Genomic DNA, 12,751 nt, shown 5'->3' on the forward strand with positions numbered 1-12,751 from the left:
TACTCTTATCAATCCAAATTATTTTTTAAATTATCATGTTTGGTTAAAGTGTAAGGATGGGAAGAAAGAGATACATGAGCTATATGCTTTTAAAACAATATCAAACGGGGTATATTTGAAAAAATAAAGCAATTATTTCTTCATTGTGGGGCAGAAAATTCTTTTACAGCTGCAAACAAATCAAGCTAAACATGAAGAAAAGATCTATTCAACACAAGAACAGACATGTCCACAGTTATTAATTTCCTTATGAATAGAATTCAAAATAGTCCTTTTAATAAGAGCTTCAGAAGTCAACACTAACCTTTTGTATTTAATCACTTTTAAGCTATTAATAGTTTATCTCACTCTATCTGTAAAATATTTTAATGAGATCAGCGTGCCAACCATATTTTCTCTACTATCTTAAGTGAAAAGGATATTTTCTGATTTCAATATAGTATAATGTCATTTCAAAGCTATAGTGCAATCTGGTGTTACTTTGAAATATTATTTTTATTGGCTTAATACCAGTTGTTTATCTAAAAACCTTGAATAATTCAAAGACTTTCAAGAGTTAAAATAAAGGTCACATATCACCTATTCCAATTCATCTGGTGATATCTGTTTCTAAGTTAAAGAGAAGATAAAATGTTTAATAAAAAAAATAAGACAGGGAAATAATTTCTTTACATTTGTTACCTTTAAGGGTCCTTATAGTTACTTCTATAAAACAACAGGGTTGTATTTAGTAAGAATTAAAAACATTATTTGGTAAATATTGTGGTTCAAAACAAAGCAATGGATCAAAGATTTAACTGTTACTGTGGATGAGGCTGCCATTTAAAATAACTATTGCTTAGTTTTGAATTATACCTCTAAAAACAAAGGCACAAAATGCCTTACGGCAATTCTCATCCCAACTTCAAACCAAACCCAAATATCTTTGTAAAGCACAACATACACAGACACAAATTTTAGAATCAGAAATATGCATTCATTTTAATTTTCCAAGGTATATCATTGATATTTTGTCACTAGTTCACAATGGTTAGGACGAGTTATAGTTCTCAACATTTAATATTTTGGTTAAATGCTCAAAATCATTCTAAGATTTATGCTGATTGCATAAAACATGCTTACCTTATTTTCCTTCATTACCTTTGGTCAATATCTGAGCATCCTCAGAACTATTTAGAATCAAAATGAAATTAAGAAATAATGTAAAGTATGCAAGTTTTAAAAATCTCATTACCTGTTCGGTGATTCTCATGTGGAAGTCATGGAAGTCACTATACCGACGATAGGTCTTCCACATCTCCTCAGTGTTTAGATTGCGCCGGTGTACAGTGATGGCATATAATGCATACGTCTTGCCATGATCATTACAAACGCCTGCCACAGCATATGGGTCATAGTCAGCATATACTAGTCATTTAAAACAAAATGAAGAGGAACAAAAGACACAAAAAGGAGGAAGGTGAAGAGCAAAAACAAAAAAGACAACATGAAATGAAGAAGAATCTGAAATGACAGACTGACAGAAAAGGATGTCACGAAAAGATAAAATAGATTTCCATCTTCTATACTCATACCCATAAGGTTTTACATATGATGGCTATCATACAAAATAAACTAAAAGTTTATGATGACACTACCAACCAAAAAGTGATGTCTAGGATTCTCTCTCGTCTCAAAGAGCTTTTACCTATTATTATTGATGTTATCACAGCACCACCTCAGAAGGTAGCCTTATAGTCTCTTAAATATAATAGAGGAAAAATTACAAACAAAATAAGCTTTTGTATTAGCTTTCAATACTCAGTTGTATTTCAATTAAAATCTTTTCAATTAGCAAAAGCCATAGGATAAAGTTTATCTTCTAGCAACTCTCTTTCTTTGATAATATTCGATAATTTAAAAGTGTAGTTTATTCTGGAGATCTTTTTTTATTTAAAAGCATTTTCCTACTGATTTGCCACAGATCATCCAAGTAAGGTAATTTTTAAAATCAAAGTTTGTTCCCATTTTATATTAACCTTAAGGAGATGGACTTTCAATCATTTTCTTTAATGTTTCTTCTTTCTGATTTTCCATCTTTTTTTAAAAAGAATCCTAAGGACAATCAATGATTTTCCATCTCTTCATCTCTCTGTGCTCTATTCTCCTCTAGGTTCAAGTCTCCACAAGTTTACTGAGTGTCCTCTCATCTGTATCCGGTCTATTTCTTAATCAATCCTCTGACTTTAATTTTAATCACTGTATTTTTTGATTTCTAGAATTTCATTTGGTTCTTTTTTCATATTGCTTATTCTTATCTTAGGACTTATCTCTATGAATATTTTTAACATACTTATCTTAAAGTCTACTAAGATTGCCATCTCCAAGATCTCAGGACACAAATTATCTCATTTTCTCAGTCTGCTGACTCTCCCTTATTGTGGTTCACATTTCTTCCTGTGGCTTTTAATTGCTTTTTGCAAGCTCATTTTCAGCAGGTGTTGCTTCTCCCTGGCTGTTCTGAGTGCTCTGGGCTCTGGAGGCATTCACATTGAGCAGTGTCACCACTTTAATTCCTGGTTTCAACGGTTCAGAAATAATTTTAATATTAACTCTCAGGCTTGAAACCCTGTGGTATACAATTACTTGAGGACAGCTAAATCCAGACACACCATGTTGGGATACAAGTTGAGCTTTCAATTTCTTGTGAGTGAAAGATACCATTTCTAAACATGATCCTGACAGTTCTTATTCTTTCTGCTGAAGGCAAGCTAAGTTTTCCTAGTTCTTCTTTCACATCAAGCTGTTTTTTGTGACTCTGGGCTTTACGTAAAAGACTTGGTCCCAGCTTTCCATAGCCTTGGCCCATTCTGCCTCTTCTAAACTTTACAGCATGAAAATGCTATCCAAATCAAGACAGCAGTCTTCATGCTACTATGAGCCCCTTGCTTCAACATCTCTTCATTTCCCTGAATTTGTTTTCCTCATAGTCTATGGCACCTGTAGATATTCGCCTTCAGCTATTTTTCTAATATTGTTTTCAGCCTTTCTATGTGTGGGAGGCAGGATTTCCAACAGCAGTTTAGACTACCATACTAACCAGAAGTCCCAAATTGATTTTATAATAATGGATAACACTGATCCATAATTGTGAATAAACGTGGTCAAATTTTGGAGCTAAATATTTTGCTATTTTGTATATAACTGGGCAAAGGAGGGTTTGTATAATTTCTTCATAAATTACTTCAGTAACATAAAAGCTAGAAATCTGTATTGGCAAGAGTAATTCGACAGAAACTTCTGTCAGGCTTTCATGAAAATTTTCTAAGATGTGTACTTTCTTTTTGAAAGTGTTTTTTATTCTCTTTCCATCTAACATCAGTATTTCTTATTAGGCAAAATACAAGACTAGGAATAGACTCCAGTCATCTTGCTCTATACAGAGGCTTTAATTGTAGGTAACGCTATTGTTCACTGTTCACCTCACCCAGTCATCTTTTTCTCAGAGACCTATACAGATTAAACCACACACCACTTTTTCATCAAGTTAGAAAGCCACCATTTCTCATGGAGTTAGAATGGCAACAAGGTAATGGTTTTATCAGTTGTATACAAGATAGGTTTGGGAAAGGAAGACAGAAAGCAGAGGCCAATTAGGCAGCTAACCATAACCAATTAGGAATTAACATGAGCAAGGTGAATAGCAAGGAACAGAAAAGGAGAGAAGAGAGCAACATAAGAAAACATTCTAAAAAAGAATAATCAGGACTTGTGACAAATTGATAGGCATGGAGATCACCCAGGGTACATTCACAATAGGAATAATGAGGCTATTATAAGAGAGATGCAGAAGACAGAAAGGTAATTTGATTTAAAAGAAGATAACAAAAAGTTACATATATTGATTTTGAGAAGATGGTGATACAGCCGGAAGATTTTGTTTTCATTAGGCCAATGCTACTCATAACAGGTAATCTGCAAACTATTTCTTACTAACTCATAATTAGGTAAAGAACTAGCATCAGAATGTCAACTAACCTCATCAGTAATCACACTGTTTAATTTAGCCAATATTTTTTAAAAGCAAGATTTCTCAATGAAGGAAGCAAAACACATTAGAGTCCACAGACCACTCTTTGAGTAGCACTGTACTAGATTGTAAGTTTGTTCTTCCTGTAACAGAAATGATAAGGATAGGGGACACAGAATCAAAGAGACTTTGGAGTCCAACTGGAAAAATAAATATTTATTGAACAAACACTCATATATGATGCCTATCATGTATAATTACTAACGTAATTAGTTAATTCCATAACAACCCTATGAGTTGTTATATAATAATATTACTATTATCCCATATTACAGAGGAGGAAATTGAGGTACAAGGTAGTTAAGAAACTTGCTCGAGTTCACCCAACTATCAAGTGGCAGAGCTGGAGTTTGAGTCCAAGCAATTCAGTCAAAAAGTTGTACACTTGGCCGGGCGCGGTGGCTCACGCCTGTAATCCTAGCACTCTGGGAGGCTGAGGCGGGCGGATTGTTTGAGCTCAGGAGTTCGAGACCAGCCTGAGCAAGAGCGAGACCCCGTCTCTACTAAAAATAGAAAGAAATTAATTGGACAGCTAAAAATATATAGAAAAAATTAGCCGGGCATGGTGGCGCATGCCTGTAGTCCCAGACACTTGGGAGGCTGAGGCAGTAGGATTGCTTGAGCCCAGGAGTTTGAGGTTGCTGTGAGCTAGGCTGACGCCACAGCACTCACTCTAGCCCAGGCAACACAGTGAGACTCTGTCTCAAAAAAAAAAAAAAAAAAAGTTGTACACTTAATCACTATACCATACTGTCTCTTCAGTATCCCCCACGTAAGTTTGTCTGACAGAAATAATTTATTAAAAATGTCTAGCATAGTGCTTCTACACATTTTAAGAAGCTAATACTTGTTGAATAAATGAACAAATGGACAAAACAGCTGGAAAATCGCAACCCTCAGATGAGAGAAAGATTGGCATTAGAAATACAGACATGAGTGTCCTCCTCTAAATGTAAAAGTTTAAGATCTCCAAGAACTAAAATAACAAATACTAAAGGTCTGCATTTTAACAAATAATCTCACATTTGGAAGAAAAGCTGACAAAGAAAACAGATTTTTTAAAGAAATTTAAAATTTTAAGGAAGGAAAAAATGGAATAATTGTATCAAAGCTAGAAAGACAAGCAACAAGACCCCTGGTTTTATTGACAACAGTTACATAATGACCTTTAAGCAGAGTAATCTATGCACCAACTATTTGTAAGAGATAAAGCAATAACAGAATCAGAATTACAGATAACTTATTCTAGAAATCTGCCAAGAACGGAATGCAAATTGAGACTCCAGCTGCAGTGAGAAGCAAAAGAAAACAAAGAACTCAAAAAAGATGCAAATTCGTATCTTCTGAACTACGCTTATACTATAAAATTTCTTTAGTATCTGAAATGTAAGCAATGAATTGAGGTATGTACCTCAGTATGTTTATACTTTAGTGTGTGAAATGGCAAACACACTCCTATATTGCAGGAATAGTGAGAGGCCAGATGAGAAAATGATCATTATTTAATATTCATTGTATTATCTAATAATTTAAAGATAATAATGAAAATTCATTATTTTTTCTTATTCTGCACATGTACTGATTGATCACAATGCCTTAGAGGTTTCTCACCCCAGTCATGCATTTCTTGAATTTCTGCAAACTTCTATACTCGGGGGCTTCATTTGCCCCACAGTTATCTAGACTGACTTTGCATGCATGAAAACAAATATTGAACTGAGGTCTCCCCCAAAAACAATTTTATAAGAATTATGCAGACAATTATCAACTAGACTCAAACACAGAGGAAAAGAACGGTTATAGAGTTTATGTGAGAAATGACAAAATGCTTAGAATGTAAGTATTTTCATTAATAGTCAAAAACCTTAGAAAAAGAAAATATCCAAATACATAAGCAAATAAACATCATAGAATTTAATGAAGAATATGCTGCAGGAAAAAAAAAAAACTTAAAAATATGACTGCAAAACAAAAAAAATGGTTTATAAAAATAAATGTGGAAAATAATTTAGGGATACAGTAATCAATAGTTTTGAAGTAATAATTATACAACAAAGTTTCTTACCAGTATCTGAAATATAGGCATGAAGTTGTACTGAGTCATCAGAAGATACATTTGAAAGGTCATCTAATGACTGAGAAAAAAAATCAGGAAACAAATTTTTTAATTTTATAGAAAAAAGTATTAAAGAATTCTATGTCAAATATATATTACTCATCTTCACTGCAATGCAAACTTTCTATTACTTGTATGTCCCCCCCATCCCCTCCACACACAATAATCCTCTCCATTCATACTAACAGGAGAAAAGCCAAAATTAAGGAACTATCAATATGAAACAAAATAATTCAGTAATAGATTTAATACATGAGATTATTTCTTCCTTCACTGCTTCTCCATGTTAGCTATTATTATGATTATTTATTAAATGAAATGAATCCATAGATTATGATAAACTTTAAATAATTAATTTTCAAAAGTAATTCTACAAACAAAAATTATTATTGACTGATGGAAAACCAATCTTTTATAAGTATGTCCTTTGGGTCTAAATTTTAAAAATGTTTTTGTCACACATATGTATACCCATGCATATATAGAATGGATCATAATCATAAAATGAAGGCAGACTGTACAGAAAAAGAGCATGGCAGCCTAGAACTGCTTTCCCTAGAAAGGACTGCTTACAAGGTTGTCCCTTGGATGGAATCTGGGAACTTAAAGTTAGCATTCTCTAACCAATATGAGTAGATTACTGTACTTAAACTATCCATAAAAAACTATGTTTATGCTGAACACCTGCTTTCCTTCTGGGATTTGGTATGTGCTATGTAATCTGCCTCCAATAAAAAACCTGCACACTTAATCTTCAATGAGTTTTCCTCGTGGCAACATTTCACATGTGTTGTCACAAATCATTGCTGGGGGAATTAAGCATGTTTTGTGTGACTCCCCTAGGACAGCACTCTTGGAGGCTTGTGCCTATTTTCTTTTGGACTTTGCCTCATATACCTTTTCCCTTTGCTGATTTTGGTTTATCTCCTTTCACTATAATAAATCCTAGCCATGAGTATGACTATGCTTAGTCCTGTGAACCTTGTTAGCAAATCATTGAAAAGTGGGAGAGGTCTTGCAGACACAACACATATAATTCACAGATTTCTTCACATATTCATATTATGCATACTTAATATATTCATATTATATAATTCAGACATATTTCACACTTTAAAAACCATAGAATCTGAATAAGCTTTTGAGTTCTAATGTGAGATTAGCAATTATTATTAAAAGAGTTATCTAAATGACTTACAGGCAGCCATCTATATGACATAAAGCCATTTAAATTAAGACAACTGCATTAAAAGAAGAAAACAAAAACGTAACTACTGAAGACTGATCGTTAAGAGAAGCAAAATGTGATAACTCCACAGATAATCCACAGGACTTCCCTAGTCAAGTGAAGTGGCAGAATTATTAAATTAAATTAGGCCTAGTCCAGGCTCCACCACTGAGACTTTAAGAGACTTTAGTCATATCAACTACTCTTTCTTGTATTTCAGTTTCCCCAATGGTAAAATGGTGTTAATACCTGCTCTACATTTCTGTCAGGACACAATGTGAATGAAAATACTTTGAAAAGAAATACAATGCAATTATTTTTAAGTGTTCATGTGACCTTTAATAAAACATTTTGATAGAAGCAGCACAACCTTCAATATTATTTTTATGTGAAAGAAGCCTCAAAGGAATGGAATATTTCATCAAATTTATATTATCTACTATAACTTCTTCCAATTACAAGCTAGTAGAGGGAACAAAAAATAATTTTTTAAAATAAAGTATTAATATAATGGTAATCTTCCTTTGTAGGTAACATTTAAAAAGCTACTCAATTTAAACATGTTAGCATCTATGCAATCTAAAAGTTGTTAAAAGACTTTGTAGATAAATGTCTTTTTTAGCACATTTAAAATATGTAATTGACAAATATTTTCATTACATATGAAGAAAAATCTGATGGAAAAGTCACATAAACATTAGTTAATGCACATGTAGACTATAAAGTTATAATTGGTTAAAAATATTAACTACAGAAAAACATTTCATTTAGAAATATAAGTATTGATTAGTAAAAAGAAAATTGTGATTTCAAAATAAGTGCATTAATGCTATACTGAAATAAAACACATTTGCAAAGTAGTCCTTAAGACTCTTAAAGTCCTTACAAGAGAAAGTGTTTCTTAACATTACACTAAGACAAAAACTGAAAATTCAAATTTAGTATGGTAGCTCATCAACACAACTTCAATGGCATCATTAGAAATGCTTATAATTTACGTGCCAATCTCAATTGCAAAATGAGTAAAACATCAAACACATTAAGCAACTTCTTTGCCTCGTATATTGGAATAAACTCTCATGATCTAGTTTATAATATTAAATCATTTTTAAAATGCAGCTATTCATTAAAATTTGTCTATGTATTAAAAAAAAGAATAAGAAAAGTTCCAGCTATTTAAAAGCTTGAATTTAACAGATTTATAGGAATACGAAAATACTGCAAGTCACTGACCTCAAGTGTCACCATTTTTTGATCCAGAGACTATTCTGGTTTATATCACTTTGTGACAAAAATGGGTTTCTTTTATTTGAAAAAATACTTATTCCAGATATGGAATAAAGAAAAAAACTTTTTTAAACTAGTGTTTAAACATTTGTACAAGCTTTACAAACGTGAATACTAGTAAATTTCAAACCAAGGAAAAATTTCATCACATTTGGAAACTTTTTCTGTATAATGAACATCATACTTCCTTCAATGATCTAGAAACAATTCCTTTTTGTTACAAGGCTCTGAACTATAAAGAGTAAATGGTAATGATATCAAATAATTTAGGAAAAGAACATTTTAAAAGTTATAAAATCTCTGACATAATGCTATGGTTGATTTGCTTTAGTGTTTTGTTAAAGATTATACTTTGTATAGTAATAGAATGTTTAATCAGTAAGGTTATTTTAGAAAAAGTATAATAGTATAATAGACAATATAACACAATGGATCTTTAAACAATTTAGCTATTACAAAAGGTTTAAAAGAAAACAAAATGCAGGTGGGAAGAAAAGCAAAACAACAAGCCCCACATATCTCACTACCCATACCCCACCCCGCCAAAGTTTGGACTGAAGGTTTCAGTCCAGTACACTTACTATTTCTTCCTAACAGCATTTTAGGAAATAAGTTACTCAATGGCAAGGCTGGATATATAAGAGAACTGAAATGTTCATTATTTTACACTACACTCCGAATATATGAAAAGCCAATGACAGTTTACATGGTAAAAATGCATCATTCTTAAACCTCTAATCATAAGATGTAGTTGCTATAAAACTCTCTAAGCTTAAAAACACTTTTATATAATGACCTGAATTTGCTTTACTATAGATTTTAAGAAACTTCTAGAAATTTTTAGTTATCCTAACTAGTTTTGTATTTCTTTTCTAAATACAAGAGGAGAAAAAACTGATTCTAATGTAAACATTTATGTGTCACAAATTAACTGCATATCGCAGCACTAACCATAGTCATTTAAACATACTAAATATTGGAATTGAAAATAATATCAATTTCTTTATAAAATGCAACTGCAATTATGCAGGTATGACCTAAGCCCAGAGGTTGGTGAATGTTACAAACATACAGTTAGATAGAAGCAATAAGCTCTAATGTTTAGGAGACTAGTGACTATAGCTAGCAACAACATATTGTATATTTCAAATTAGACAGAGGAGAGGACTTGAAATGTTCCCAACACACAGAAATGATAAATGCTCAAGTTGATGGGTATCCTAAATACCCTGACTTGATCATTGCTCATTTTATGCATGTAACAAATACTCACACGTACCCCATAAATATGTAAAATATTATGCATCAATAAAACAAAAAAAATTACCACTAAAAAATAAAAATGAAATATCATTTTTAAGTTCTGATTTATATATCCCTTATGTGTGAACTCAGCATTACTTTAAAAGCATAATAACTTCTTACAATACTAAAGGATGATTTGGTGGATTCTAATATATCATTTAATTACATACAAGGCTCAGCCTTTTGCAATATTTTCAAGTCACTTTAATAATTTAAGTTCCCATAATAGTACTTACCAAATTTATGCTTCCTGTAGGAGACCCATTAAAAGATTCTGTAGGGGGGAAATTCAACTTAGTATACAGCACAAAACTTTAAAATGGTTGCTTTATCTAAGGTTCAAACACCAAAAATGTAAGTCACATAAACCAAGACTTAACAGAACAGTAAAGAAAAATTGTGGAATACTTCCAAAAACCTGACCCCTTAAGTCCCATGGTTTTCTAAGCCAGGCATTTTAGTGAAAATATATATGTACCTGACAGCTGGCCAAAAACCAAAAAGGCATTAATGTTCAGGGGAGTATTTTATTCTCATAGCAACACATTAAGTTGCTTCATACAATGTAAGCATGAGGAAGACACTGCAGAGGAAAGCCCATTAGGAAACATCAGCACTATTTTGTTATTTCTGTCTCACTAGGTAAGAAATACTACAAGTAAAATTAGTCTTTAGTGTGAGGCACAGATTGATTTTTAATGTATCTATTAAGTCCACTTATTTCAGTAGTAGATTTGGCTTAAAAACATTGGAAGTCTAGATTCTTAATAAATATATAACTCATAGACCAAAAGACACTTAAAACACATGCAATGACATTTAACTAAAAAGCAACTAGGAAAAATTACTTTTAAAATTAATGTTAGAGAATGAGTCAATTATAGATTATTAAAATTAATGTCAAGAAATAATCTTTCCCCTAAGGGTTTTATTATATACATAAGCAAATTCAGTTATCAATTAAGGTACCCTTTTATTAAACACACAAATAAATCTATGGTAAAGCAATATTCACATATATTTTAAAGTTAATGTATGGTTTCTAATGTATGGTTAGGAGATTATTTATGAATTTGGTTCTCTAAATCTTTGAAAACCAAGACTGTATTACTTCTACAAAGAGGCAGCTGGTATTGCCTTGCAACTTTACTCTAAATGCCCAAGAACATTTCTTGAGTCCTTAGACCTTTGGTCACAAAAGGTAAACAGGAAATTTCACCTAGGATTACCCTTTGGTTATAATTAAATGGTGATAACTAAAATGAGTAAACAAATAGTTCTCTATCCTCTTCATTCAATTATGTGCCTCCTACCGCTTCTGTGGTCTGTCTACCTCTTAAAACTTCCCACCAAAGACAAGTCAAGTTAAAAGGAGAATTCAGGAGCATAATAAGGCATAGTTTTGTGGTCAATAATAAGAAAATCCAAAAATATAGTCTAAAATCAATCTTGGTCCACATTTAATCAAGAATTTGATAACTGCCTATAAATATTAGAAAACAAAAGACAGCATTTTTCGAGCTGGTGAAAAAAATGTGATTGAGATCAAAATTTAAAAAGGAAAGCATAATTCATTTTTAAGATTGTGACACCTTGTTTTAATAAGGGGGAAAATATCTACTAGGGGAATATATCTACTTATAAAATAATTTAAAGCTTAAGTAACTAAAGACAGCAAAAAGAGAAAAAGAAGGAAGGAAGAAGGGGAGAAGAGAAGAGAGTGCATGCACAAGCAAGCCATCCAGCTAAAATTATCTACCTATTGTGAAGTTTGGTTAAATAGGAATAAAATTTCTTCCCCAGAAAAGAGAAAGCACCATAAGATACAGTACTATCACACATGATAAGATTTGGCCCATTAATATTAGGCTCAATTGCAGATTGTCTTTTTTTTTTTTAAATCAGCTACACATTAATCCCTGTATTAAAGAATGATTTCAGAATGTCTAAAAAGTAGTCAAAATTTCAGAATGCCTAAAAAAAAAAATCAATGTAGTGCTGAGAAGCTTCATTTTAAAAGTCCAAAATCTAATTTATAACAAAATAATCTTACAAAAAGAAGTAAATCATAAGCATTACTATCTGAAAAAAGTTTACCAACGGCCTAAAACTTAAACACTGACAAAGATAACAAAGTTGACAGCTATTTTTAATAATAATGTTTCATGTTGTACCTATCACTCCACATACTTTTTTCCAAATGGTTTCATAAAAGGGACAGATGATTTCTCAGTATAAAATGTATAAAAACTCATCAATTAGGAAACAGAACTGTAGAAAGCATGTTTCTAGAAAGACAATAAGATATATAAGTATATACTTTCAAACTACAATCAATGATTCTAATGTGAGGGGTTACTCAAATGACTGATAAATAAGAGAAGCATATTTACTTTAGGTCAAAACCAGCTCCAGAAAAAAAAAATAATGTACTCCATGCTTTAATTAATGTAAAATATGAAGTGTTGGGAAATTTGAGATTGCTTATAGTTTGCTTCTGATAGTTGCATAGAAGAAGATGGACTAGGTGGAAAGATAAGAATGGAAACTAAAAGTCAATTTAAAAGATTTTGGAAGAGTTCCTAAGTTATAAGATCAAAAACTAATCCCACAGAATACATTGCTTACTATCACCATTTTAAATTACTTAGAGGCTCACACAATTAGTTGGTTATGACTCAATATATCTTCTTTCAATCTGAGTCATATAGCAAATCCATTTCACAAATACTAAGAAATTTCTAAA

General features: G+C 31.8%; 1 protein-coding gene across 1 annotated transcript in view; it reads right to left on the reverse strand.

The window, feature by feature from the left end:
- Positions 1-12,751, reverse strand: part of SNX13 (sorting nexin 13) — a 170,440-nt gene that overhangs the window by 25,491 nt on the left and 132,198 nt on the right. The window contains exons 15-17 of the mRNA XM_012659398.1: positions 10,242-10,279; positions 6,135-6,204; positions 1,235-1,374 (exon numbers count right to left, since the gene is read on the reverse strand). Coding sequence (XP_012514852.1) covers positions 1,235-1,374; positions 6,135-6,204; positions 10,242-10,279 — 248 coding nt within the window. The remainder of the gene's footprint in view (positions 1-1,234; positions 1,375-6,134; positions 6,205-10,241; positions 10,280-12,751) is intronic.

This window comes from Propithecus coquereli, unplaced genomic scaffold (genome assembly GCF_000956105.1).
Source record: "Propithecus coquereli isolate 6110/MARCELLA unplaced genomic scaffold, Pcoq_1.0 Scaffold61, whole genome shotgun sequence".
In the NCBI taxonomy this organism is placed as follows: domain Eukaryota; kingdom Metazoa; phylum Chordata; class Mammalia; order Primates; family Indriidae; genus Propithecus; species Propithecus coquereli.